At 40.1% G+C, this 27094-nt stretch overlaps 2 protein-coding genes across 2 annotated transcripts in view; one reads left to right on the top strand and one right to left on the bottom strand.

Annotated features, from left to right (window-relative positions):
- Positions 1-1160: 1160 nt before the first annotated feature.
- Positions 1161-16311, top strand: NIPAL4 (NIPA like domain containing 4). Its single transcript, XM_026696673.2, has 6 exons — positions 1161-1422; positions 8405-8653; positions 9443-9499; positions 11607-11697; positions 12007-12167; positions 12953-16311. Exons 1-6 carry the CDS (start codon positions 1377-1379, stop codon positions 13555-13557), a joined length of 1209 nt encoding a protein of 402 aa, XP_026552458.2. The 5' UTR covers positions 1161-1376; the 3' UTR covers positions 13558-16311.
- Positions 16312-17060: 749 nt separating this feature from the next.
- Positions 17061-27094, bottom strand: part of ADAM19 (ADAM metallopeptidase domain 19) — a 63934-nt gene continuing 53900 nt past the window's right edge. The window contains exons 20-23 of the mRNA XM_026696672.2: positions 26670-26751; positions 25426-25644; positions 23066-23203; positions 17061-21705 (exon numbers count right to left, since the gene is read on the bottom strand). Coding sequence (XP_026552457.2) covers positions 21652-21705; positions 23066-23203; positions 25426-25644; positions 26670-26751 — 493 coding nt within the window. The 3' untranslated portion in view covers positions 17061-21651. The remainder of the gene's footprint in view (positions 21706-23065; positions 23204-25425; positions 25645-26669; positions 26752-27094) is intronic.

Genomic DNA, 27094 nt, shown 5'->3' with positions numbered 1-27094 from the left:
TCTGACAACAATGGCTGGATTAATAGATAACCTTGGCCAGGAACTAACTGGAGGAAATAAGCTCAATCCAATCATTTTAGACCTCTTAGCAGCTTTCATTACCACCAGTTATGGTATCTTTCTGGACCACCTGCAGGGCCTGGAGATTGCAGGCAACATTGCAGTGGTTCTGCTCTTCCCTCAGTGGTCAGTCCCAGTAGGTAGTGGGTGAGGATGGCAGGTAGGTCCAGTGGCTGCAGTGCCACAGGAGTTAATCCTCTCCTCTCCCCACTTCACAATCCATATGATTGCCACTGGAGAAGTCACCTTGTTGTTTGGGGTTTGGTATTACCAACATACTAATTGATACCTTAGATTTGCATTGCTACTGCACGCAGGTAAGACTGGTGATACTGCTGATATTCTGCTCCAATACCTGGAGACTATAAGAGTCTGAATCGCTGGATCATTTTGCCTTTAGAAGTTGTGGGAGCTCTGGAAGCTTTCAAGAAGAGAGTGGACTGCCATCTGTCAGAAATGGTGTAGGGTTTCCTGCTTGGGCGTGGGCGTGGGGGGTTGGACTAGATAACCTACAAGGTCCCTTTCAAATCTGCCAATCTGTTAGAATCTGTTAGATTTAGAACAAGATTATACTGAATTCAAAAGAAAACACGATAGGTAGTTCAGGGTTGAACCGGGGAGTTCTTGGTGTTCTCTGAGCTTGGTTGTTTGCTTGCAGATGTTTTATTACTTGACTAACAACATCACCCATATGACTATGCTCACATTCAGTAAATCACACCTTGCTGAAACAAAACAAAAAAAAGCAGTGCATGAACAAAACTTAAGAAAGAGAAATAGTTTAAATCAGAAGGGGAAAACGGATGGCCTTTCCACCTTTGAAAATAGGCTTAAGGGCCCGAATTTATGCCTAAGAAATTTCCAACCAAGAAAGCGCCCAGGACTCTAGCCAGACACGGAGTGCCTGCAAGGGCACGTGTGGGTCGTGGTCCGCTCCACAGTCCCTGGAGTTCGTAGGTCCAGGACAACAGGTCTATGACGCGCAAGGAGGCCCCACACAAAAGGAGGAGGGAGGAGTGGCGCGACGCGGCGTATCCGTCTGCAGCAGGTGCGATCCCACTTTCGCCAGGGGGCAATTTTGAAGCTCCGCGCAGGTTAGGCGAGGCGGGGCGAGGAGAAGGGAGGGGAGGGAAGGCCGTTCTCCCTTCCGAAGCTGACGGCCGAAGGGAGCCAACTGCGAAAGAGGGAGGCGGCAGCGAAGTGAAGTGAACCGAACCAGCGGTCTCGTCCCGGGCGCGCATCTCGCCCCGTCTCCAGATTTCCCCTTCGCGCTTGCCTTTTAGGAATGTGCTGATTCTTCTCACCCCGAAGCGCGCATGGAGCTCCCGGAGCCGCTGTGGGTAAACAGGAGCTGTGCCAGCGGTGAGTGAGCGCGCTCGTTTGGCCCCCAGGTTGGCTTTTGAGGAGGCTCCCTTTCCTATCCACTTGCATTTCTCAGGTTCACGGAAAACCTTTCCTCCCCTCCAAATTCTCCCGGCATGGCGTTGCCTTCTAAGGAACGATTGTGGGAAAAACCTTCCTCCCCCCTCCCTCCTTCGCGACGAATCTGACTTAACCTGTTGTCCCTGGGACAGATGCAAGAAGGCAAGATGGTTTCTAAAAAACCTTGATCAGAAAATGCGTAAGGTCTCCATCCCTGCTCCCCCACCCTCCCACCCCAACTTGGCCCTCCTTGCATCCTCTTTGGCACAGCTCTTTCTTCTGTGGGGAGAGATCGGAAGCTATCCGTTTTCTTGGATTCCAGAAGTTTCCACTCAACTTCTCCTTCTCCTCCAAAAGAGAACAAGAATGAACCATACTGTATAATTCAGTATTTCTCAACCTTAGTGCCTTTTAAGAGGTGTAGACTTCACCTCCCCAAGTAGAATTCTGGGAGTTGAGGTCTATACTCCTTAAAATTAATCTGCCAAGAATTATATAATTGCTGGATCAAAAGGAAGATGGATTAGCTGAGGGCAAGATGACTTTTTAAAATGAACTTTCCTAATTTTGCATTCAGCTGTAAAACAGTTTGCACTGGGATATTTACTAATTTGGGACTAAGAATTCAGCCAGGTATTTTTATTTAATTCATGGTGAAAACGCACAAGACCCAAGATTGGGAGAAAAGTTGCCTCCAAATTGCTTTTGAAAATATTATCTTTGACATTCATGAGTAACTCTCAAGACAAAACTGGAACACAGGCTAGTGGAATGTGGGGTCATCTTCCTGTGATACAACTGGGGGAAGGCCAAATAGAGGAAGCAAAGATTTTGAGTATATAAGGAACAAATCAGCCCCATCAAGCCACTCCTGTTTGTCCTAAGCCTACAAAGTTCGTGAAACCAGAAAACCAAACCTTATTAGAAATGGAGGTGAAAGGAGCAAGGGTGTGATTGCCTAACATCCTCCCACAATCCTGCTCAGCTCTTCAGCTTCTTTTATAGAGTTTGTTCTGTATTTTGCTAAGCAAAGAATTGGGTCTGTTTGTTCTGGAAGAAGATTCTTCAGGCAGTGGATCCTGAAAGATTTATAAGAAGCCTGATCCAGGAAAGTAACCTGGGAATTCTACAGATTGATGTGTAATCACTTCTTCAGAGCAGTAATGTTCTCCAATTTGCATACTGAGAGGCGTTATCCTGCTGCTCACTCATACATCTTTGCTATTCTGTTGTTAAATTACCAATGCAGATTTAATTTATTCTTGTAGAAGCAAAGTTGAGCCTTGTTTCCATAAACTAAATCCACTTGCCAGAGTCAGTAGTTTGCTAGTCTTTCCCAGTACTATATATTGTTGATTTTATTGAGAAGTATGTCTTATTACATGTATCTAGTTAAAAATTCCCATGATTGACAGGTTTATGGATTAATTATGAGATTTTTCTAGCAGAAATTTAGAAGAAAGGCAAGTTCCCTAAGTAAACAAACAGGTGTGTATGAGTTACTAAAATATCCTATAATATATTGGGATACCTGATTGCCTCTACCAAACAAGCCTTAGATCTGAGACAGAGGGACTCAGTTTCCTGATTTGAAAAGTTGTCTTTGCCTGAGAAGTGTTCAGAACAATTTCTTCTTCCTTTGAGACAACCATGGCCTGGAACACTGAGAATCTCCATAAGACATTCTTTTTTAAAAAAGTTTGAAAGGAAATTCTGCTTCTTTAATACCGTGTTTCTCACAAAATAAGGCAGAGCCTTATTTATTTTTTTTGACCCCTGAAAAAACAGCTAAGCCGTCTTTTCGGGGGTGACTTAATCCCCCCCCCTTGCATTCTCGGGCGGGTGGACGGCGACAGCTTGGATGTTGACCTCGGCATTGGTGGGGCACTTCGTATCGGAAGACCTTCCGCCACTATTGCTTTCCCTTCTCCCCATGCTGCCATGGCATTTAGAGCAACGCTGCGGCGTTTGGCGCAGCCACATGTGGCCAGCCAGGGCTCCTCCCTGCAACCGGAGCCCGGTGGAGACACTCGGCTTCAGGCGCTCCTGTTGCTGGCTTCCCTTCGCCTTTGAAGGCAAAGCCAATTCTTTTAAAAACGACGCCCTACTACCGGTATGACAAAGCCTCCTCTGCCCGAGAGGGCAGCCCAACCCCATGTGGGGAAGCGAATCTCCCGGGGCTGCAGCGCAGGATTGGCCCACCCCGGGAGAAGCACCAAGGTGCCATTCCTGCCCAATGGCAGAGCTCTCGCCAAGGCAGTGAGTGTCTTCCCGCCGGGTCCTCCGCTCATCCCGCCAGGGCCACATCAGAGCCATGTGGGCTGGGCAGAGCCAGGAAAGTGAGCCACGGGTGCGCGCCCACCTGCCAAACAAAAGAGCTGGGCCAACCCGAGCTTGGTTTCCTTCCCAAGTCCTTCCAGCCCGAACCCGAAGTGGCCACCAGGAGAGGCACCGAGGCAGTGATAGCACCCACCCACCCATGGACAGGGAGGCAAGGCGACGCCTGTGCCGTGTTCTCCTCTGAGCTGAGCCCCGCCGAGTAAGCACCGATGCCTGTGTCGCTGCAGCGTTTGGAGCTGCTGGCAGATTTGAAGATGCGTGGGGATGGGGATGGGCTGGGCGAGGGATGGAAAGGACGGGTGGCTTTGGGCTTTCTCCGCCGGACCCGCCGGCCAGGGAAGCAGCACTTCCGTTGCCTTGCCTCCCTGTCTGTGGACGGGTGGGTGCTATCACTGCCTCAGGCAGCCTCTCCCGGTGGTCCCTTCGGGTCTGGGTTGGAGGGACTTGGGAAGGAAGCCAAGCTCGGCTCGGCCCGGCTCTTTCGCTTGGCAGATGGGCGTGTCCCCATGGCTTGCTTTCCTGGCTCTGCCCAGCCCACACAGTTCTGGTGCGGCCCTGGCGGGATGAGCAGAGGGCCCGGCAGGGAGGCCCTCGCTGCCTTGGTGAGAGCTCTGCTGCCGGACAGGAGGGCCCACCTGTCAGCTGAGCTGGGCACCCCAGGCGAAGCTCTTTGCGCTCTGCCCAGCGCAAGGCAGGGATGGTGGCTGAGCACTTCTCCCGGGGTGGGCCAATCCTGTGCTGCGGCCCCAGGAGATTTGCCTCCCCACGTGGGGTTGGGCTGCCTCTCAGGCAGGGGAGGCTTTGTCGTACCGGTAGTAGGGCTTTTTTTTTTTAGAATTGGCTTTGCCTTCGAAGGCGAATGGAAGGCGGCAACAGGAACGCATGAAGCTGAGTGTCTCCGCTGGGCTCTGGTTGCAGGGAGGAGCCCTGGCTGGCCGCGTGTGGCTGCGCCAAATGCCGCGGCATTGCTCTAAATGCCGCGGCAGCATGGGGAGAAGGGAAAGCAACGGTGGCGGAAGGTCTCCCGATACGAAGTGCCCCACCAATGCAGAAGTCAACTCAGGCAGCACCATATCCGGGTATGCAACAAAAGTACTTCCTAACGGCAAGCCTCCCCGCCATTCTCCCCCATTTCGCATGTTTAATGTAGGCCTTAATTTGGGGGGAGGGGCTTAATTCCATTTTATGCCTATAAAACATGCTGGGACTTCCTATTGCAGGAGGCCGTATTCTTGGAGAAACACGGTATGCTTTCTGGTTTATCACCACTTCTTTCTGCTGTGTACATGGACTAGGCCTAACATTCAATTCCTATCTATTCAGAGGGCTTTGAACTTAATTTCTTAACAAAAAGTGCAGTAGAATCTGTCTTAATAAAATGTATGAGTTAACAACTCTCCATTTTCAGCCTCTTTCTTTCTGATTATTTGCTTTTGAGGGTAACTATCACAGAAGAAAGAAAGGGCTAGCTATTGCATGACATTAGGGTATTGTAGCTTCAGAACTAATAAGAATTCTCTTTTTGTTTTCAGGCTCACAAAGACTGTCCTGTATTAGGCAAAGTGCCAGGGTCTAAACACCACCATGCTATATTTGCATTGCTGTCGATATAATTTAGCTGCAATTTTCTTTTTTTCTGTTTAATTTGACAAAAGACAGGTTTGAGTTTCCTGTTCCCTCAGTATATTTGGTCATTATCTTTTCTTTTGTATTTAAGCAGTTTTAGCAAATTCATTAATATAGATAGAGCTGCTAATATTTTTTTTTGTAATGATTCTGTCAATTATATTCTTCTGTTTCTGATTTGTGAACATATCCATTCAATACATATTACTTCATTATTAAAACTCAAACAAGAAACAACAACAGCAACAAAAAAACAAAAAACAAATGAAAGAACAAATGAGACTATTTATTTTTAAGAAGGTGGTTTTGATCCAGTATTGTCTGGTTCAAACAAAAAGACACCTCCTGGCACCTCAAGGAGCCCTGTCGATTTCTCGATGTCCTGTCCCACTAAAATTTCTGAATATGCAATTCCAAAATGTCCACGAGATTCAGGAATTTATATATTTATTAACCCCATTTATATACCACCCATCTCACTAATGAAGTGACTGTGGGTGGTTTACAGAATAAAACCCCCCATAAAATCCATACCAAAAAAATAAATAAAATTAACAAAGTTAAAGGACGGAGTAAAAAAGATGGAGGGAATGCCCTTAAAGCCACAAACGAATCCCAGAATTGCATATTACTTTTCTGTCCCCATGTCAATTGGAAGATCCAGATTTTAATGTTGTTCTAGAATACCAGAAAGCAGTGAGGGGATTCAATTTTTTTTACTACCGGTTCTGTGGGCGTGGCTTGGTGGGAGTGGCAGGGAAAGGATATTGTCAAATCTCCAATCAGAGGTGGTGTTTGCTGGTTCTCTGAACTATTCAAAATTTCCGTTACCGGTTCTCCAGAACTGGTCAGAACCTGCTGAAGACCACCTCTGCCAGAAAGTTAAGGGCCAGCCTCACCTTAAGGGGCAGAATGGATTGGGGCAATGGCAGAGAAGGACCTCTTCCTGGACCCTGTCAGTCAAAGTTCTTTAGTGGCCCTGCCTGATTGGCTGGGATGGGCCAATATAACTGGGATAAGACAGGGAAACCTGGACCCATGGCCGGAAGGCCTTTAAAGAAATACCTTGAATGGCTGGGAAGAGGGCTGTGATGGGCAAAGAGACAGAAAAGGTTATATTATCTGAGGAAAAAAAATCTACTCATTACATATCTTGAGTGGAAAAAAAAATCACTTGGCGCCTGCAGGTGCACTTGGGAAGCTTTAGTTGAAACTATTAACCTTCCTAGATTTTGTTCACTCACTATATTTTACTTCTTCATTAAGAACATTAATTAACTTTAAGACGTGCATCTCTTCTCATGAGAAACACTTTATGATAGTTTAGGCAATTTTGTTGTATAAATGAAATCAGATTGTTGGGGTGTGGGGGGGAGGGAGAGACAGTCCTAACATGTGACAATTCTAAAAAACAATCTGCCTCAGTCTGTCTTTCTGATAGTTCAGTAGTCTTACGTTAGACATGGATCCATAGTTTCGGCAATGATAGATAAGGTACAGTATAATGGTGGGCATGCCTACATTCTCTTACAGCAGGAAGCTCTCAGACTAAGCAATTACTGGGGTATGTAGAAAGAATGAGGCATTTAAATATTGTGGACAGGCTTCTGCCTTTGGCGCTCTCCCTGGTCTTGCCTTCTTCTGCTGGAGACAATAGAATCCCCCCAGCTCCACCCTGGCATCACAGGTGCCCCTGACACGAGTAATGCCCATCCTGGCAATGTCGTCCCCCACCCCTGAGGTCAAACTCAACCCTGATGCAGCCCTCCATGACATTGAGTTTGACACTCCTGCTCCTGTCCTAGAGTATATATATCCATATTCATACTTACAGGTGACTCACATTCAGACCTGAAGAGAAAGGGGAAAGATTCAAAGCATATTGTACTCTGAGAAAGTTTAGAAAACCCACCTTTATTCTCCATATATAAATTTATCTGTAACTGATTTCAGATGAGTTGCTATTTCTCAGGCCGCTTTGAAGATGAGGTAGTTGAGAAGAAATAATTAGCTCTTGAAACCTAAGTATAAATATAATAAAATCAATTATTTAAAATAGTTATACTCATCATGCATAAATATTACTTGTACCATTGCTAGATAATGTTTCATGGCTTCCCCAATTAAATTTCCATGTGCACAATAGTGTACTTTAAATTTGTTTTTTCATTTTTCATACAGAGCAGCTGATGAGGATCTGTGGAAAATCTTCAAACAGCCCCCCCCCCCCATTTTCTGATAACCACACCACTTCAACTTAGAATAGACAATGAGATAGCTCAGAACTTGTGAAAAAATATTATCTTCTCATTATTTCCACCTTATAAAATGGAGACAAGCTTTTCCTCGGGGAAACACTGAAATAGTTAATTGAATATGTACTAATTCGATGTGTATGCGTTGAAGGTTCCTGTAAATAATCTTACAATCAGGGAACCTTTTAAAGAGTAGAGATGGTCAAAGGCCATTTTCAAATACTAATTTATTGCAGAGCAAGTCAAATGTGAGAACATGCATTGGAAGGACAATGGTTTACAGTAATAATGTCATAGTCTTAGAAATATGTAATTAAAAAAACCCAAGAAGCAATAAGTGTCTAAATACACAGTCTCATCTCAGCTGAATTTCAAGACTGAAATAAACCTTGAAAATATTTGCAAGAAAGATACAGTACCTCCAGATTGTAGGTTATTATAAAGTGGTGTTTTAAGGCCTCTGGATGCCACTGTTTCTCAATTCTTCTCCTTGCCTAGATTTAGAATGTATACTTTTAACCTCAGAGTTTTGCTAATTAAATGCCACTCTTCATGCAAAAATCCAAATGAAGAAAGAAAAATTCCTAACAATAATATAATCTAGGAGATTGCATGCAAAATTAAAGACATGTGGGCTGATAGTTATTAATGTCTTAATTTCTAATCTTTTCTTCTCCCCCACATTTCCTTGTCTTGCTTAGGCTCTCTGATCACTCTGGCTTGCCTGAAACATCATGCTGTTTGCCAAATCATAAAGAATGTCAGTTCTCCAGTTTCACCCCATACAAATGTTAATTTAAGTTCCAACTGGATGGTACAAATTGAAGACAAATATGGCTTTTACATTGGCTTGGCCTTGGCCATCTTTTCAAGTTTTCTCATTGGCACCAGTGTCATTGTCAAGAAGAAAGGACTACGTCGACTAGTGGAGAAAGGAGGCATCAGGGCTGGTATGGATTTGTTGACTTAAAAGAGGAGACAGAAAAATCTGTTTTCTGGAAAAGAACTCTAGTGGCATTTAAGCCAGCTTTTTCTAAGCATGGTCGTATTGGAATTCAACTCTCATAAAAATTCAGAGCCAGTATAATCAAGGATATGCTGACTGGGAATAATAGTTGTTAGAAAACACAGTGGTCAGGTTCCAGGTTGGAGAAGTAATTAATACCTTCTGGCTTCTGAAGACCCCTTCAGGTATCATATTGTATTCATCCTATGTTGGCTATTTTAAATACTCAACCTGAAACTTTAGAGCGATGCTACTAGTCAGTCTTCACAGCATAGGTCCAAGTGGACTAATAATCCAGTCCTGCCTCATAGAGTAACAATACTTCCTCTAGCATAATATATTTCTGGAGAAAATGTTGAAAAACAAGTCTGTAACAATGTACACTATGGCTTATAGATAAAATATTCAAGTCAGAGCATAAGGTTACAGCAGCTAATTTCAGAAATGTTAAGCCATGAGAGTTCAGCCCATGCACACAAGAGGTGTGTGTATGTGGGAGGGATTTTAAGGGCCTGCCAGTTCAGGTACTATTTGCTTTTCTTTATTGAAAGGCATTTAAAAGTCATTGAGCATATATATGTTGTGGCTTGTAGGTCAACTGTTTTTTTCCCCTTCAATCTAGGCTGTTGTTTCTTTCTCTCTTTTATGTTTAAGTATTGTAGCATTCTGTTTTATTTTGTATGGAAGATTTTTACAAAATGCCCCTCTAAATATATCCTTTTTATTTCCTCAGGAGATGGAGGTCATGGCTATCTAAGAGACTGGCTGTGGTGGGCTGGTTTGCTAACCAGTAAGTACGATTATATTTAGCCAGGCCTGGGTATCTGATCAAATATTTAACCTCAGTGATTACTAAGGACTTAATCCCTCTGTGTTTCCCTGGGTCAAAAAGATTATTTTACATGCTACAGTTACAGAAATTGTTTCTACAACTTTTTTTTTTTTTTTGGCCTTTTTGTACTTGAAAGAGTTTATGCTTGAATTCAGTAAATAACCTTTTGTGCTTAAAGGACTCTTTGCACTGAGAGGTTACGCTGAAGCCTGTGGAAATTTTTTTTCCAGATCTTATCACTGTAACGTAGGAATGTTGAGGAATTTAAATGATTCTGTCTTCAAGAAGAGACATTTGCTGGTCAGAGCCAGCGATATGCCATATAGAACTTCAGCAACTGACAAATTTATAATGGTGTGAGCTTTGGTGGACTGGAAGCAGGAAATATTTGCAGGCAACTTCAGTCCCTGCAAATGTATATGCCAAAATATATTTTGAATACAGTACAAAATGTTTTGTTTTGTTTTTGGCTATATTGGTCCTCTGGAAGCTACTGTTTTAAATCATTGATTATTGCATTGTAAGTTGAGAATACCATCATTTGCTTAATAATTTGGATTCCTTTTCTTATTTACAAAGAGATATTGACAAAGACTTGGATCCTGATCTATTGGAAAACTTGGGGGACATTTTGTTGGAACCTTATTGTTTTCAAAGAGTGTTGTGCAGATAATCCTCAATTTATTACCACAGTTGGGACCGGAATTTTGATCACTGAACGATTTGACTATAATAGATGTCACGTGACCACATTCCTTAGCAACCAGCCACCTGGCAATCCCAGTTCCCATATTTAACCAAATTTTATCAGTCATTAGCCAAATACTCACCCCGGCAACCCATTAACATCAGTAAGGATCCACAACACAAGAGCACACAACAGATGTAAACTTAATGTTAACCACTCCAAACTTGATTGCAGGAAGTATGATTTCAGCAACAGAATGGTCAGTGTCTGGAACTCACTACTTGATTCTGTTGTCACCTGCTCAAACCCCCACTCTTTTACCCTCAAACTAACCTCCATCGACCTTACCCCATTCCTAAGAGGTCTGTAAGGGGCGTGCATAAGCACACCATCGTGCCTACCGTCCCTGTGCTATTGTCCCCAATTATTAGTTCCTATTTCTTACATTCAAACTTGTGTTTATTCTTATTTCTATTTTATTATAAGCTTTTGACTAAATAAAAAATAAAATAAAAACTCCTCCACCCACCTATCTCACCGCCCCACACACACACATACTGCCCTTTTGGCTGCCCTGCACCCTGCCTTGTGGGTTGGCAAACAGCCCCAGAACTGTGCAACTCTGGGAGTGCTTGCCATGCTCTGGAAAGACTATCCCAGCCCAGTCCCGGTCAACCTTGCCACCCTGCACTCCCAAGATCTTTACAACCCCAGCTAATCTTTGCTGTCTTCTTGCTTCCACTACTGACAAGATGTTGCAGCCTGCTTTAAGCTGATTTAGGCTCTTCTTTCCCCCTTTTTTCACAGTGCAAAGCCAGCCTCAGCCCCCACCCCCACCCCCACCCCAGGAGCTCTTTGCAAAGGAGCATTTTAGTTTGCTGCAACGGTTCAGGGGCTGCCTTAGGCTTTCCTTCCTTTTTCACAGCACAAAGGAGCCAGGAGGGCAGGCATTCCTTGTCAGCAGTGGGAGCCAGATGGGGAGAGCAGCAGGGAACCAAAAGGCATAGATGGGGGGGAAGGGGGGGATGGGAAGGGGGGAGGGAGTTATGGTACCCTGTGATCATAAGCGCAGGTGGGCTGCCAGTGCCTGAATTTTGACTGAGTGACAATGAAGGACATCCTTCAATGTCATAAATTTAGGCACAGGTCCTAAGTTCCTTCATTCAGCATTATCGTAACGATCTCTGAACCAATAGCCATAAGTCATGGACTATCCGGACAGATAACCTTTTGCTTAGAGTTTCTAAGCTTTAACATTTTCTTACTAAGACAATGGTGTAGAACGGAGTGGAATTGCGGGCCAGTGAGAACCTAAATAGTAATAATTGTAATTCACCTGTTCTTTTTTCTTTTTCTCCCTGGTGCCTGTTTGCTCAGTGGCTGCAGGAGAGGCCGCCAACTTTGCCGCATATGCCTTTGCAGCTGCAACTATTGTTACACCACTCGGGGCACTTAGTGTGCTTATAAGGTGACTTCCTTTTATTTTGCTCTTTTCTCCTACATTTATTCTAAGTCTAGGTGTTAATAATGTGATCTGACTTGCCAGAAGAAAAGAGATTTCTAATCTTGTGCTAATATACCAATAGCCAGATATGTACTTAAGTCCTGTTTATTTTTTCCCCTCTCAAAATTGATCTTGCAGATTAGTTTTGTGTTTCAGTGACTTTAATCTAAGTCAATTAATAGAATACAGAGGACTTTATGTTTGTTATCAGTAACTTACAAGCGTAACAGGAAGAATAAAGGCTGTATTTCTGTATTTGTCTGTTGTGCCTAGTGCCATTTTGTCCTCTTATTTGCTTGGAGAACGGCTGAACTTGCTAGGCAAACTTGGATGCATGCTGAGCATTGTGGGTAGCACCGTTCTTGTGATACATGCTCCAGAAGAAGAGGAAATCACCACTTTAGGAGAATTGCTTTCAAAACTGAAGGAACCAGGTAAACTTATGAAATAAGGTAGCAAAGGAATGAAGGTGTGTTGTGCTTAGTTGGAATGTTATCACATCTGAACCAGTTTCCTAGGGGCAGTAATGTGATGATTGTAAAAGAGTCTTGCACAAGGGTGAATCTTCCATGAAGTTGCCATGATTTGGGTTCAGTGGCATCCCATGGGCAGTGCCAATTGTCTCACTCCTCTTTCCCAGGGAGAAAAGTTTATGAAACTCTCGTGTCCTGTTGTCAATTTTGTTTTACATTTCATTTTGAATTAATATAAATTTTACTTTAAAAAATGGACTTCAAGATGAGATACAGGAAAACAGTTTTTGGAGTGCAGCCTTTCAGAGAAAATAGGCATACAGAGCATATATGCCTGCCTTTCACTGAATCTTATCCTTAGAGTTGTATGATCAATTGCAAAGTAGTCCCAAATTCAATAATTGGAATATTTCATTAATCCTCACAACTTTAGTGGTCTGCAGCCAGAAAGAAAGGATTGATATTCGTATCTGTCTCCTAGGTTTATCCTCCACATTTTCTAGGGCCATATAGGCTTGTGTCCTTAAAAGCTTTGTTTTTCTGTACTTATATCTTGTTCTTGCATGTGTAGGAGGATGCCCATTCCTTACAATAAACTGATTGATTGATTTAAGTTCCTAAAAACAATGCAGTGCTGTTGTTCTACCCATCCATTTATTGTACTGGCCAATGCTTGTGTTAAGCATTGCATTCTGTCTTGAATAAAAATGCCACGATTTATCATCTTTTTTTTATATTTCTTCCAGGTTTTCTTGTTTATGCCAGCATCCTCTTGGTTATCAGCTTAGTTCTGATTTGTTTCCTAGCACCACGTTATGGCCAGACCAATATTCTCATCTACCTCTCCATCTGTTCTGTGATTGGGGCTTTCTCCGTCTCTTCTGTAAAAGGGCTTGGCATTGCCATCAAGAGTTTTTTCACTCACCTGCCTGTTCTACAAAACCCATTGACCTGGATTCTTGTCTTCACATTAGTGGTTTCTATAGCTACTCAGATCAACTACCTCAATAAAGCTCTGGACATCTTCAACACCTCTATGGTGTTTCCCATTTACTATGTGCTCTTCACCACTGTTGTCATCACAACTTCAGTTATCCTCTTTAAAGAGTGGGTCACCATGTCTGTAGCAGACATTACCGGGACAGTATGTGGATTTCTTACCATCATTTTAGGAGTGTTTTTACTCCATGCTTTCAAGGATATGGATGTCAGTTTGAAGAATCTGCCACAAACATTCCAGACTTCTAACGAGACGCCAGCAATTAAGGATGACAAGAATACTTTAATAGAGCTGGATAATCCAGACACCAAGGATAATAACAAACCCAAAGTATTCATGATCTTCAGTTGAAACCTAATTTAATATTTCTATTTCTTTGAGTAATGGGCCAAACAGTATAAAAACATGCAAGCATCTGGAAGAATGTAAATGAAGCATCACCATATGTGCCTTTTGAAAACAGCAACCAACTTCAACACAACTACATCCACATTTCTGCTTCTGCTCTTTTCATCCTTGGCAATGGCACTATATTTTGCACATTCTAGAATCAATAGCAGTGGTGATTATATTTGTGTCAAACATGGGCCTATTCCCTCTGCCTTTGGAAGAAGTGGCATTGTTTCTTCCAGATCTTTCTCACTCTTCCCCTCTCTTCACGAGAAAAAGCTGTATTCATTGAAGTGTGTAAAGAATTTGAAGCTTCAAAAGAAAGCATGTCTATTTTTTCTAGCTAGGAATACTCAAGTCATTTTTGAAAATATGGTAAAATAAAGAGCTACATTTCCCTCCAGATTGTAATATTGCCCAAGACATCCAGAACTTTCAGTCGTGTCAATGAAAGGGTGCAGTCTCAAAAAATTGCCCTACAGCCCTTTTCTTGAATATTGGATTTTAATGTATTTTGGTGCTTTCCCTATTTTAATTAATTTTACTGATACTATTAGATGTTCAGATATAGCAGCAGTTATCTTTCATTTTCCATAAATATGAATTATAATGTAATTGTGATAATGCTTTGTTTTGTAGATTATATTTTGTAGATATTTGGGGGAAATTGGGTAATTTCTATAATTTAGAACTCAGTTATGATCACAGAAAGTGTAAACTGGGATCAAAACCGTCAGAAGTAATTAATAATATTTAGTTATATCAAGTGAATGAGTTAGAGGCTTAACTGCCTATGATAATTATCACTACCCACCCCAAATATGCTATATTACTGGTTAATGAAAGTCTTTTTAGCCTGGATGACCAAGATGTTCTAAAGTGTTACCATTGTCTGTGCTTGTGAAGATTCACATAGGACGACTGGCTTGAGTTAACTATTTGTTGTATCAACTGCAAAATTTACAAACTAAATTTCGTCAAGTTTGAAAGTATACTTCATTACAAAAAGCTTCTGGATAAATATTTCAGGCTGTTTTGAGTCTTGTCTCTATGCTTCTAAATTAATGAGCCTATACTGATTATTGTAAAGTCAGAAAAGTAGACAAAACAAGCTCATACATAGTTCCAATAAAGGAGTATATTTGTAGCTCAGGCTTGAAATGAGGGTCCTTGGTGCTCTCTGAGCTTGCTTTTCTTGCAGATGTTTCATTACCCTAAGTAACATCATTAGTAGCACTGATGATGTTATCTAGTTAGGGTAATGAAACATCTGCAAGAAAACAAGCAAGCTCAGAGAGCACCAAGCACCCCTTCTATATAGTTCTCTGTACTTGGCTATTGGTCAACAGCAGAATATAATTCTCATTTATAAAAGAAGACTATTTTATAATGCAACAGATACAACTGCAGGGATCACAAGAGCACATGTAACTTTTAAGAGGAATACCATCATGAGGTTTTTTGGAGGAGTTCCATCAATGCATAGTTCATGGGATGGTTCTATGAAAGTGCTAAACCAAAAGTTTTCTCTGAACACTTTTTTTTTTGTAAAATTGTATTTTTTTCTTTTTGTGAGAGTGTAGTGCAAATGTGCCTTGTAATGGGTTGTTGCCCTTCTCTTTCCTGCATTTGAAAGCCAGCTGGGTGGCTTTGGGTCAGTTATTCTCTCTTAGCCCAACTCACCTTAGATTGTTGTGGGCAAAATAGGAGGAGGAAGGAGTGTAGGTAGTCCTCAATTTACAACCATTTGCTTAGGGGCCAGAGTTACAACGGCACTGAGAAAAGTGAGCTATGCCTATTTTTCGCATCCCCATGGTCATGTGATCAAAATTCAGTCGTATGTATTTATGATGGTTGCAGTGTCCCAGAGTCACGTAATCATCCTTGGCAATCTTCTGACAAGCAAAATCAATAGGGAAGCCAGGTTAATTAAATAACTGTGACTAACTTAATAATGGCAATGGTTCACCTAACAATTGTGACAAGAAAGGACGTAAAATAGGGCAACTCACTTAAAAATGGTCTTGCTCAGCAATGGAAATTTTGAGCTCAATTGTGATAAATCAAGGACTTTCTGTATTAGGTATCTTCATCGCCTTAATTATAAAAAATAATAATAAAAGATGGGATTTTAAAAAAACCTGACCCCTCCCAAATTTCCCCTACTTGCAGTTTCACTTCATATAAATAGTCATTCTCTTCTATACTTATATTTGCTACTTTATTTTCAGTGCAAAATGTTATTTCTTGGTTTTGGAACCTGTAGATCAATGGGAAGGAAGATGGGTGAATAGATACGTAAGTAGGTAGGTACTGTAAAAAAAATAATAAAGTTCTCAAAATTAAGGTTCTACATTCACTTGGGGATGGAAAATGATATATTTGAAGCTTTCTGGGGGGTTAGATGCAATGATCTGGTATTAAGGGCTGTTGTGCCCTGCTGGCATCAGAAAAAAGCTTTTTGTGTCTATTTCTTATGCTAAGCCATAATGTAGATTTTGTTTAATGTATATAAACCCAGCCACTCTGGTTTGGCTTTCATTACAGTGAAGGTTTGTTTCACAGGTACTACAATTTCCAAAACTACAAAAAAAAAACCACAACCAACAACTGTCAAGCAAATCTTGTAAAGCTTTGTTGCCAATGAATGTATTTTACAATTAGATAATTGTATAATTGAATTTTGCAAATGACTTTATAAATGACTGAAACTTGTTCTTGTCTCATTCATAAGACTTTTAGCACAACTCCTTTCGTGTGGAAGAACATATCGTTCTTATGAACTTCCAAAGCTGGTATTCTGTTTCATTTGCTAGTTTTTATTCTCCTTTAACATCTTTTCCCAAATTAGCCTTGTTTTATGGGAGAAGGAGAGTTGCAATCCAATATAACTAAAAGGTACGGTATCACATTTGGAGAAACTCTCCTGTATCTGAGATTTACTCTCTGAGTGGTCTGCAAACAAAAGGAAGAAAAAAAAACTCCCATATTTCAATCTAACTGATTTGATGGCCGTGGGGTTTAAAAATGTCATTGTGGGGAAAAGACAGCACAAAGCTGGCAAACTTTAGTTCATCCCCAAAACTCAGAAATCACCCTTGAAGAAAACAGTGACAAAACACTTCTGTACTGATGGCTGTTTAGTACCTCCTGGATCGTAGGCATAAATTTGGGAAGGGCCTGTAGAAGAGGGATGTTGCTCTCTGAACTTTTGAGTTTCCCTAATTCATCCAGTTGGCCACTGTGTAGTACAGAATACTTCATTAGGTGGGTCTGTGCCTGATTCACCAGGATTCATGTTTTATCCAAGGAAACTACATAAGTAAAGCCACATTGTTTCCTGGATTGAATTCAAATAGAAGAAAACTGTATTTTCTAGTTCTCCAGCAATGAGGGCTATTGGTTTAAATAACAGTAACCTCTACCTCTTTAATTGTATCAATCCCCATGCAATAATTTATGACTTGTATGTACACAAATAGCAACCACAAAATTTATTCAGTATATCTAGGCAAAAGGCACAACAAACTGCATTGTTCAAGTATTTGTATAGGTGTACAATTTGTATAGGTGCACAAAAATCATACTGTAAACTCCAAAACAAAGTTGAGACATGGTTTAAAAAAAGGCTTCTTCAAAACATTCTGTGTGGAAATTGTTACAGTGCAGTCTAAGATTATACGGTACTTCAGTTCTAAAGGCAAAAAGGGCACTTTGGAACTCATTTAATCAAATATATATTTTCCTGTGATCAAGCAGCAATGATCACCTCCAGATATTGCATGGCTTGGAAACATGTTTGCCTTTCCCTCCCTCCCTCCCCCAATTTGGTGAGTCCTGATCTTGCCTTTTGCCTTTGAATCCAAAGCACTGCACAGCTCTAGTGTTTATTACGCTTGGAAATAAACTCCACAGGATTTTAGGAGCACAATCTGATTCAATGAGTATTGAACTATAGCCACATGTAACATTTTTCTTCCAATCTATGGCATGCATATGAAAAAACAACTACGTGAAGTATTATCAGTATTAAGGCATATACTGTAATTGAGGCTGTCATTTCCTGTATCGGAAAAGGCAGTGGCCCACAAACTATTGGGAACCAGGGACCAGTTCCATGGAGAGAGGTTTTTCCATGGACTGGAGGAGTGGATTTGCATGCTGCCTGCATCCCACGGATGGGTCTTTGCTTGTTTGTGAGGCTCAGACCAGCGTAGATCCACAGACTGGGGGCTGGGGAACCCTGCTCTAGAACACCGTTACGAGATGTACCAAAATTCCCTCCATCATGCAGTAACAGTAGGAGCACAGTTCCCATTATCACACAAGGAAATGTCTGTTATCCCCAGAAGGTAGAGGGACTTCTCCCTCTACCTTCACAGTTGTATTCCTGCACCAGTGAGAAGGGAGAAATATGCCAATTTTAGAACTCAGGAGGAAGTCACTCTTAAGAACTAGCAATCTGATTAAAAAGATTGCTGTAAAAAATTGGCTGTAAAATATTTTTGGAAACAGAGACACCTTGAAACAATGTGAAATAGGCCAAATAAAGGTTAGTGGAAGAAATGGCAGGATTGTGCATATTTACTTGAAGCAGTGCTAAATTAAGAATCTGATTTTTTATGTCTTCACCTGCCATGGCTCTCAGTAAAGGATTTTTAAATAGGATTCTGCAAAGTTTTGGAAACAGATTTTCAGATTATGCAGGACTGAGAATGTAGGATGTGTTTATATTTCATTAAGGCAGTCATTATATGTCTCCTGGATGATATGGCTACAGCAAGGTTTCAACTCCTGCAACCATAATTTTGAATGACATTATAGTGATCATATTGAACATTTATCTATCCTCTTTTAAAGGACCAAGAATAACTGTATGATGGCTGCACTTTCTAGATACTTTCCTATTGTTAAAGAGTTGCTAGATTGGTGTGGGTTTGAAACATATACATAAGAATGCACAAAATAACTTTGGCTTTAAAAATGATCATTTCAGCTATTGCAAACATGGAGCAAAAGAGTTGTTTGGTTCAAGAGTTTAGTTAAAGCAAAACATAGCAGTTCGTTATGAGCGTGAACTTATGTTGGCAGTTTTGGAGTCATTTTCAGCATTTGACTTGTTCTGAGAACTGATTAAGTGATGCTCTTGCTGTTATTGTTCATACTGGATAAGCAGATGTGGAAGTGGGTAGTAGAGCGGAAAGAGTACATGGTTAGAGCAGAACTCTGTTCCTCTTGTTTCCTTTCTAGATTTAATGTTTTTCAAAAAGTGTGTGGGGTGTTTAGTTTTTACTTGATCAAATTTTCTACATAAAACTTGGCATGAAATGCTAACGTTTGTATCTCTCTGGCATGAAAAATAAGGAAATAGGTTGATCTAGAGTTCCCACTAAATTCTATGATCAGAATACTTTTAACAGTTTCAAGCTTTGTCCAACAGAATGAAACTGTTCACATTTCTGCAAATACACCCCTTCGTTCAGAAGAATTTAAAGGGACTAGAAAACTCTTCATTCGTATTACAAATAACTATGCAGTTTTGCTAGGAAGTAAGGAGCATCACAGAAAGATCATGGGAAAGATTTGCTCTTCTTGTAGCTACAAATATTCAGTACGAAACATAAACATACAATATTACTTTGTACTCTGGCAATGTAGTATGCAATTAAAATACTATTTGATAAGCCCAACATTAATCAAAAGCAGCTAATGTCCATATTTTCAGGAACATAATTTTAGATTTTGGTATGGAGTCTTGAACTAACATGTGGGATAACTGGATTATACTCTGCCACAGTTCAGATGCTTAGTTACAATTGGAGCCAGTTTTAAAAACACTTAATACTATATGCACTGTGGCTCTACACCTAGACTAACCATGGCAATTTTACGTCATCAGAAACCAAACAGCACTTCTTTAGCACCAACATATTGCAAAGCAAACTGGAAAAAAAAATCCACACAGGATAAAGGAAGCACCACTTAAAACCTGAGAACATTTGTGAAGCCTCAAATATGCCTCAGTGTTACAATTGCATCATTAGAATTCAAGGTTGTTTAAAGTGCAAAGACAACTTTTGGAGCACAGTTAGAAAAACAATAGACATTTATCAACAGCTCAACTAGCACCATGAGGCAAAAAGCCTATTTTGAGCTTCGTGAACTGTGGTGGACATCGAATTAAACTGGATCATTAGGTATCCCCTAATAAATTTGAATGAGAAACTTATAAAACTTCAAATGTGGGATGAGTAACATCCTTACATAAACACTGATCAATGGGACACTTATATATAGCTCTGCTTTGCATTTTAATCAGGAAATTCTCCATTATAATGATATTATACAGGTTATTGTGGTACCTTATCTGATGACTTTGTTCTTATTACAAATTTGCTGTATTCTTTATGCCAGTGCCAAATTAGAAAGTATAAAAAGTCACTAGTTATATTAAGGACAGTTTTCAAATGTTTTAAATGAATAAGCCCAGCGTATATATGAAAGATAAATACGTTTTAAAAAACTACCTTAAGCAGAGTGGGACAACAGTGACAAAAACACTGTGTGAACCCTGGATAATATCATCATTTTTGTCCTTTTGAAGGTAAAGTCCATACAGCAAAACCCATGAGGATCTCCTGGTAGGTGAGAAATGAGTAGTGATGTGCTGGTTAAATGATGATCGGTGTGTACTGTAGGCACAGTAGCTCATCAGCTCACAAAATTCAAGAAAATTTTAACAATTGGCTCTTGTGAACCAGGCAAGCCAGCTTCAGCACACCATGGGATATTGGGACGAGGGTTTGCTACATCCCTCAGAACAAAAGAATTTTTAAAAGTCTCTTTTTTGCACCTTCTCCAACTGTACCGCAAAATGTTGGTTCCTATCATTTCAAGACTGGACAATAAATAAACTCTAAAGTTACCTAAAATAGGCATAATACAGCTTTTAAAACCTACCCTATCTTATCTACAGAAAAAACAGAAAAAAATCCTGCCCTGCCTCATGCATGATAAAATCCAGCCTATTTTTTGTCATTTTCTTCTCTATTTTAGTCCCCTCTAAAACAGCCCACTTCCCTCCTCATATAAAAGGGTTATGAACTTCCTTCAACATATTTTCTTTTGAAATACAGATGGATGCTGTATTAGAAACATCTTTTCATTCTTCACTTTCTGTTGAAATTACATCATAACACTTGAGGAAAGCTCAGCAATTACTTCCCAAAGCTTCATTTCAGAGATAGGTAAGACATCTGAAGCAAATAATAGCTAAGAAGAAATGATGCCAAGACCATAAAGGTTGAAGGGAAACATTTGCCATCACAAAAACACCCTTCATAGCTGGTCAGTACTTGTTACAATTCCAAGGCAAATAGACCTGAGTATACCTCAGAGGATCGTGGAAGTTCAAGGCAAAATATGGACTAACTGCACTTACATTGCTAAAATATCTGAATTTTGAAAAGCGTGGACTGAAAAACTTTGGATTGACAGTTGACACCATAGAAGAACATAAGAGATTAAATATATGTAAGAAGAAGATTCCTTAAAGGGAAGGAAAATTCTTCTCTTAAATGCATATACAGCAAAATTCTTCAAATTGGAAAACTCTTCTATACGATCTAAAGTAGTTTGGGAGGATCCCTCACCAGAATGAAATGATCGTGGGGCATCACATTTCTTTCTTCTTTAAAACACTTCAGATTTTGTTCCAGAAAGTGATCAAAAGATAGATATATTGGCTCCATTATGCAATGTTGATTAATCAATCTGTCCATTGTTGAAACAATGAATTGCAGGAGTAATTAAGTCCTCTGCTTCTTTCTTCATGCCAATTTCAACAAACAAATGTTGTAATGGAGAAAGGTAAACCTTTTCTAGAGAATTGCATCAGCCCATGCTACAAAATAAACGTCCATTCCTAAAGGTTGCTCTGAAATTGGCCTCAGTTATTTTTAAGCCTGAGACTTGTACAAAATGAAGCAAAGCCCTTGAAAATTCCAGGTGATAACAAATGGAATTGATGCAGATTTTAGAACCATAAGACAAATTTCAGCTTCTAAACTTCAGAGGATTTGCTGCTCCAGGATTTCTCATGGCTCGATTCTACAAAAGAGAAAAGAATTTTAGTATTTGTACTAATTAGGAGGGTAGGAGAAACTAGAGATATATTTGCATTTAGGTGGAATGATGGAGAGGGATATTTCCAACATACAAACATTTTAAATGCCATGTCACTTCTTATCATAAGTGCTTTATGGCCTAATCCACATACTGTAGCTCTGCTGAATGCAATAAAATAGAATGGCTACTAAATATGCATTGCATCTCAATCTAATATGCTTTCTCTACTTCATGTTTGCACTGATCGCTGACCATACAAATATGTTGTTCTTAGCAGGGGTTGGACTAGAAGACCTCCAAGGTTCCTTCTAACAATATTCTCTTAGACCATCTGTTACCCATTAGGTTTCTGTCAGGATTTGCATTCTCCAAAACTTTTGCATTTTTCCTTATTTAGTAAACTTTCTAGCCAAGTACATAAATGTACCTACTTGCACTAACTGCTGACCATTGTACATTACAATAATTCACTCAATTCTGCCCCTCAACCTTAATCTTTGATATAGTAATTGTAAGATCCCTGCTCCTCACTCTATCAGTTGGGCATTCACTGCAAATCATATGAGTTCCCAGTCAACAACATTGGTTTTACCCACATACAAAGTATACACATATTCATATCTTCAACCAACATTACTCTGGCATACATGAGCTGTAAACTCATCATTTTCCATCGATCTTCTCTAAATAGAAGAATTGGAAACCAGACATTTTCCAGTACCACTGGATTCAGGCAAGGCTACTTGAGCAGGGGACAAACCACTGCCTCTTTAAGCGCCAGGGGGATCATTAGGAATTCTTCAGAGATGTATTTACCACTGCCTGGATCCAATCACATCTCATCTCCCAGGAGATTCGTGACTGTTGTTTCCCAGTCATTCCTGAGCCAAATTGAATGTGTTGTTCTCACCTTTTAATTCAGAATTTATAATAAAGGGTTCTTTTCATGAAGCCAATTGAATAGATAATACTTTTTTTGTGACATCCAAGAACTAAGTAGTCTCCCACAAAAGGCTTATCTGGAGCCTTGAGAATTTTCCAGTGACATTTCATTGCCTCAAGGTTTTTGCATCTGTCATTTTAAAATTCATCTCTTGCTGAATTTTAGTGTTAGGCTTCTCTACCCCTGGAAAATATCATGCTAAAATTATGTGACTATCTTTACTATTCTTTTCTTAAATCAGCTTATCTTTCTGCCCTTTCCCCAAAAAAGGGAAAAAAATTGCTATCGGGTATCCAGTTGAATATTTCAAAACAGGAAAAATATCACACAACACTCGAGTGTTATTTTTTTCCCTTTTATCTTTTATTTATATATCCTTGTTACCATTTTATAGCTCACCTCTGCCAAGACCGCATGTATTTCTGTATTCCTTGAAGTACCATAGGATGGTACTGCTCCTGTATTCACTGTCCTGTTGCCTGAAGAGACTGGATTTGCCGGAAGCGCTCTCTGAGGTGGTCTTAGTCTGGAAGAATCCTAGGGAAAAAAGTAAACATTCTTCAGTTTTTGTGACAGGAGAAAGAGAAAGACAAAGACAGAGAGAAAGAGAGACAGAAAGACAGAGACAGACAGAGAGAGAGAGAGAGAGAGAGAAAGACAGAGACAGAGACAGAGAGACAGAGACAGAGACAAAGAGAGAATAAACATAATACAGACCTTAGAACTGGATAGATAAATAGGTATCTATTAATAATGTCGTATGAAGAACATTACAAGAGCTCAGAATGAAAAGCAAATTGATTAGGCAGAAAAAACATTACTTATTCATGATTTAAGGTATATCCTCCAACTTGAAACTGCCCAAGTGTGGTAGTGTTGCAACTTCAGAATTTCCGGGTGGCAATGAATACAAATGGAGGCCACCAAATTTGCAAAGGCCAATTTAAGGTAATTATATTCTGCTCTTCCTTTTCATGCTTTATGACATATACAAATATTATACAACAAAATAAAATTGTGCATTTATTTGCATTTTTGGAAGACATACATAAAGGAGCAACATAAATTCTTCCCACCATACTTTTTCTGTGTCTGTGTGTGTATTGGTGTTTATTAAGAGCCATTGTGGTGTAGTGGTTAGAATGCAGTATTACAGGATGACTCTACATTCTCACTGCCAGGACCAGCTCAAGGTTGGTTCAGTCTTCCATCCTTATGAGGTCAGTAAAATGAGGACTCAAGATTGTTGGGGGCAATATACTGATACTGTAAACCTCTCAGAGAGCTGTAAAGCACTGTGAAGTGGTATATAAGTGCTATTGCTATTCATCTGTCTGTCTGCCTGCCTGCCTGCCCACCCATGGCTCACACACCCCTCCTCAACTGCTGCTGATTTCCCATATAAAAAGCAGAACTCAGAGTCTAGAATCAATATGAAAAAGTATGGGTGTGGTTTTAAGAATCTGTAATACGGAGTCATTGTTCTTTTGCTCTGAAAGGCCCATTTTATCACTGGATTTACCTATATGCCCATGGCACTGCCTCTCTATTACTATGCGTATGCTCTAGCAATTAGTTGTCTAGATTAGTGCAATGTGCTATATATGGGACTTATCTTGCAGAAAGTGCAGAAACATCAGTTAGTATGAAATACAATAACAGGATTTTGTGCAAGCTGCATCAGTCTCACAGTTCTCTCTTCACTGCAGTCTCATGACAGACTCCGGTTGTGGTAGATAAATTGGATCAAACAGATTCCGAATCTAAGTATCATAATTGTCACGTCCACACATCTATGATGCATTTGCACAATTAGATTCAGGAAAAGTTGGGCACTTTTGGTTTCAAGGGATAACAATTGTAGCCTGTTAGGGCCTAGGCATGGCTTGGTTCACCCACAAGCTAAGTTACAAATCTGAAACACAGGGTTTACTAAACCAACTATACATTATGCCAAGCTAAAAATAAAAAAAGTCCTGTTACACCATCAGGCCACTAAAATGAGGAGATGTTCTAGGCAGAGAAGAGATTGGAAGGGAAATTCATTTTGACACAAGGTGGTGCTGTCATTTCAACCTTATTGGTTTTGCCAACCAATTTCAACCTGTTTGAGATGAAGTGGAAAGGGCAGTAAAGAGAAATGTGGGCTGTGAGGAGCTCCTCACTTTCCCTTTCTGTAGCTCTCAGGTCCCAATATATTACCCTACTAAACTTTGGCAGTAATCCCATCAAAATACAAAAATGCAACTCCTTTATCATTTATTGATGGGAATCTTTTTTTAAAAGCTTAATTCTCTCATTCTGATATATACAAACAAAACCATTCTCCTGACAATAAATGCCTCTCTTACAGTAATGCTGGGTCCTGAATTACTTTCAGTATATTATTACATCAACCACTATGCTCCCTTGCTCAGTCAAAAACCCTACATAATCCTATATATTCTTCCTGTCAATACTTGCTTACACAAAAGAACTATGAGTGCTCCCCTTATAGGCCAAGTCATGCCAGTACAAGTGACAGTCTATCTGATATATAAGACACACCCAAATGATACACAGTTTATATCTGTGTTGAGAAAAATATATGGCCCAATAATACAATGCAAATTGAAGCAGATACTTCTAAAGTTACATTAGAAAACATTTGCTAGCAAATATCAAATGTAGTAGTTTGAATTTTGCTGGTTTTAAAACACCTGTACAGCTTACACAGAGTTGTTGATAAAGAGGATTTCATAGGTATATAAATTCCTCACCTGCTGAACCATGATGTTTGGAGGTAGAGGTGCGGGCCTGCTTGGTGGAGTTCGTTTTGGTAAATGCTTCTTCTCGGTACGATGTTCTAGAAAGGGGGGTTTCTTTGTATAGTTAGCTGGAAAAGCCGGGGGTGGTGGCTGCCCCTGTCTCTTGAGCTCTGCAGGTGGCTCGCAGTACAGCACTTCAGATTTTGGGAGTGCATTCTGTATATCAGTAATCTACAAGCAAATCAAACAAAGAGGAAGATGGCATTTCTACTTTATTACTTAGGGTGATCGATTGACAACCAATTTTTTTCTGGCTTCAGTAGGGGACAGCACCAAACTGACCCAGTCTGGGCTCAAAACAACTTAGGGCAGACTTAGTTCATACTTAATTGGGGGACCTCAAGGGATTTGCATGGTTATAAGCGAGAATTGGAAGTCAAAGAACAACTCCAAACAACTCCTTGAAGAATGTGTCCATTAAGTCACCGTGAGTCAAACTTATTTTATCTTTACCTTTTCCGTACTCTGGCAAAGACTCATAGAGATCAAATAAGTTTACAGTAATCACTGTGGTTTTATTTTCCAAGTATCTTTCTTGAATGAGTGCTATCAAATGCTGCCAATATATTTTATGTCCTGGCCTAGTAAGTGTGTGTGTGTGTGTGTGTGTGTGTGTGTGTGTGTGTACGTATATGTATATATGGATTTTTCTGTTCATTCTTGTGTCCTTATTTTTATAGGCTCCAGCACTTGGAAGAGTACATTTAAAATATAATCTATACACGTCCCTTATTAGAAATATTTTCAATAAATACAATTTGCAACTTTAAAATAGAACAAAATTAAGAGGCATTATAGTATAGTGGTTAAGAGGGTGAGCTTGGAAGCCTCCACTTGACCCACTGAGCAACTGAGTCAGGTATTATATTTCAAACCAGCCTTCCCCTGGGGCATTGCTGTAAGAGTAAAATGACAAATCCCCTACTTACATTGCCTCAAGTACAACGTAAATAAACAAATAATAAATAAATATATAAATAATGATTTGCAGTGAGATTAAAAATGGTTGGAGATCCCAAAATGGTCTAGTTCAGAGATAATGGGAACCAACATACAGAACAAGTTTCTTGTTATGTTCTAACAAGAAAATTAGTTTTCCAACTAAGGTATTTCATTTGATGGTGTATTTTAAAATGCTGAAGAATCAGAGCATGGCTCAACAGAGGTTTTATTACAAATTAGTCATTTCAAATTACCTTTCTCTGTCCTTGTGGAGTTTTCAATTTGAATGCTGGGTTGGTATGTCCATTTGCTTCCTTCTGAATGGAAGGAGGTGTGCTGTATCCAAACAATAGGGACAAACAAGTATTATAAATCATTTCTGCAGTTGCACTTGCTTTATTTGTATAAAGATTTCTCTTACAAAGAAAACCACATGTTTTTATCTAGACTAACATTGAAAAAAGGCCAATAAATTCAGTAGCCATGTTGTAACAATTCATATTTCTATGGGTGAAATCTCTTATTAAATATAACAAGAGACCTCTTTTCATAATGTTTCTAGAAGCAGATCTATAGTGCTGACAGGTCTGAATAGTTATCTAAAATCTAAGTGGAATTATGCCCTGGATATATTTCTATTTATAGTTCACACACTATACTAAAGCTCTTATATGTACTC

Source organism: Pseudonaja textilis, chromosome 2, assembly GCF_049901715.1.
Source record: "Pseudonaja textilis isolate UNSWEBS1 chromosome 2, rPseTex1.2, whole genome shotgun sequence".
NCBI classification, from domain to species: Eukaryota; Metazoa; Chordata; class Lepidosauria; order Squamata; family Elapidae; genus Pseudonaja; species Pseudonaja textilis.
This window is presented reverse-complemented; position numbering and strand designations above follow the sequence as displayed.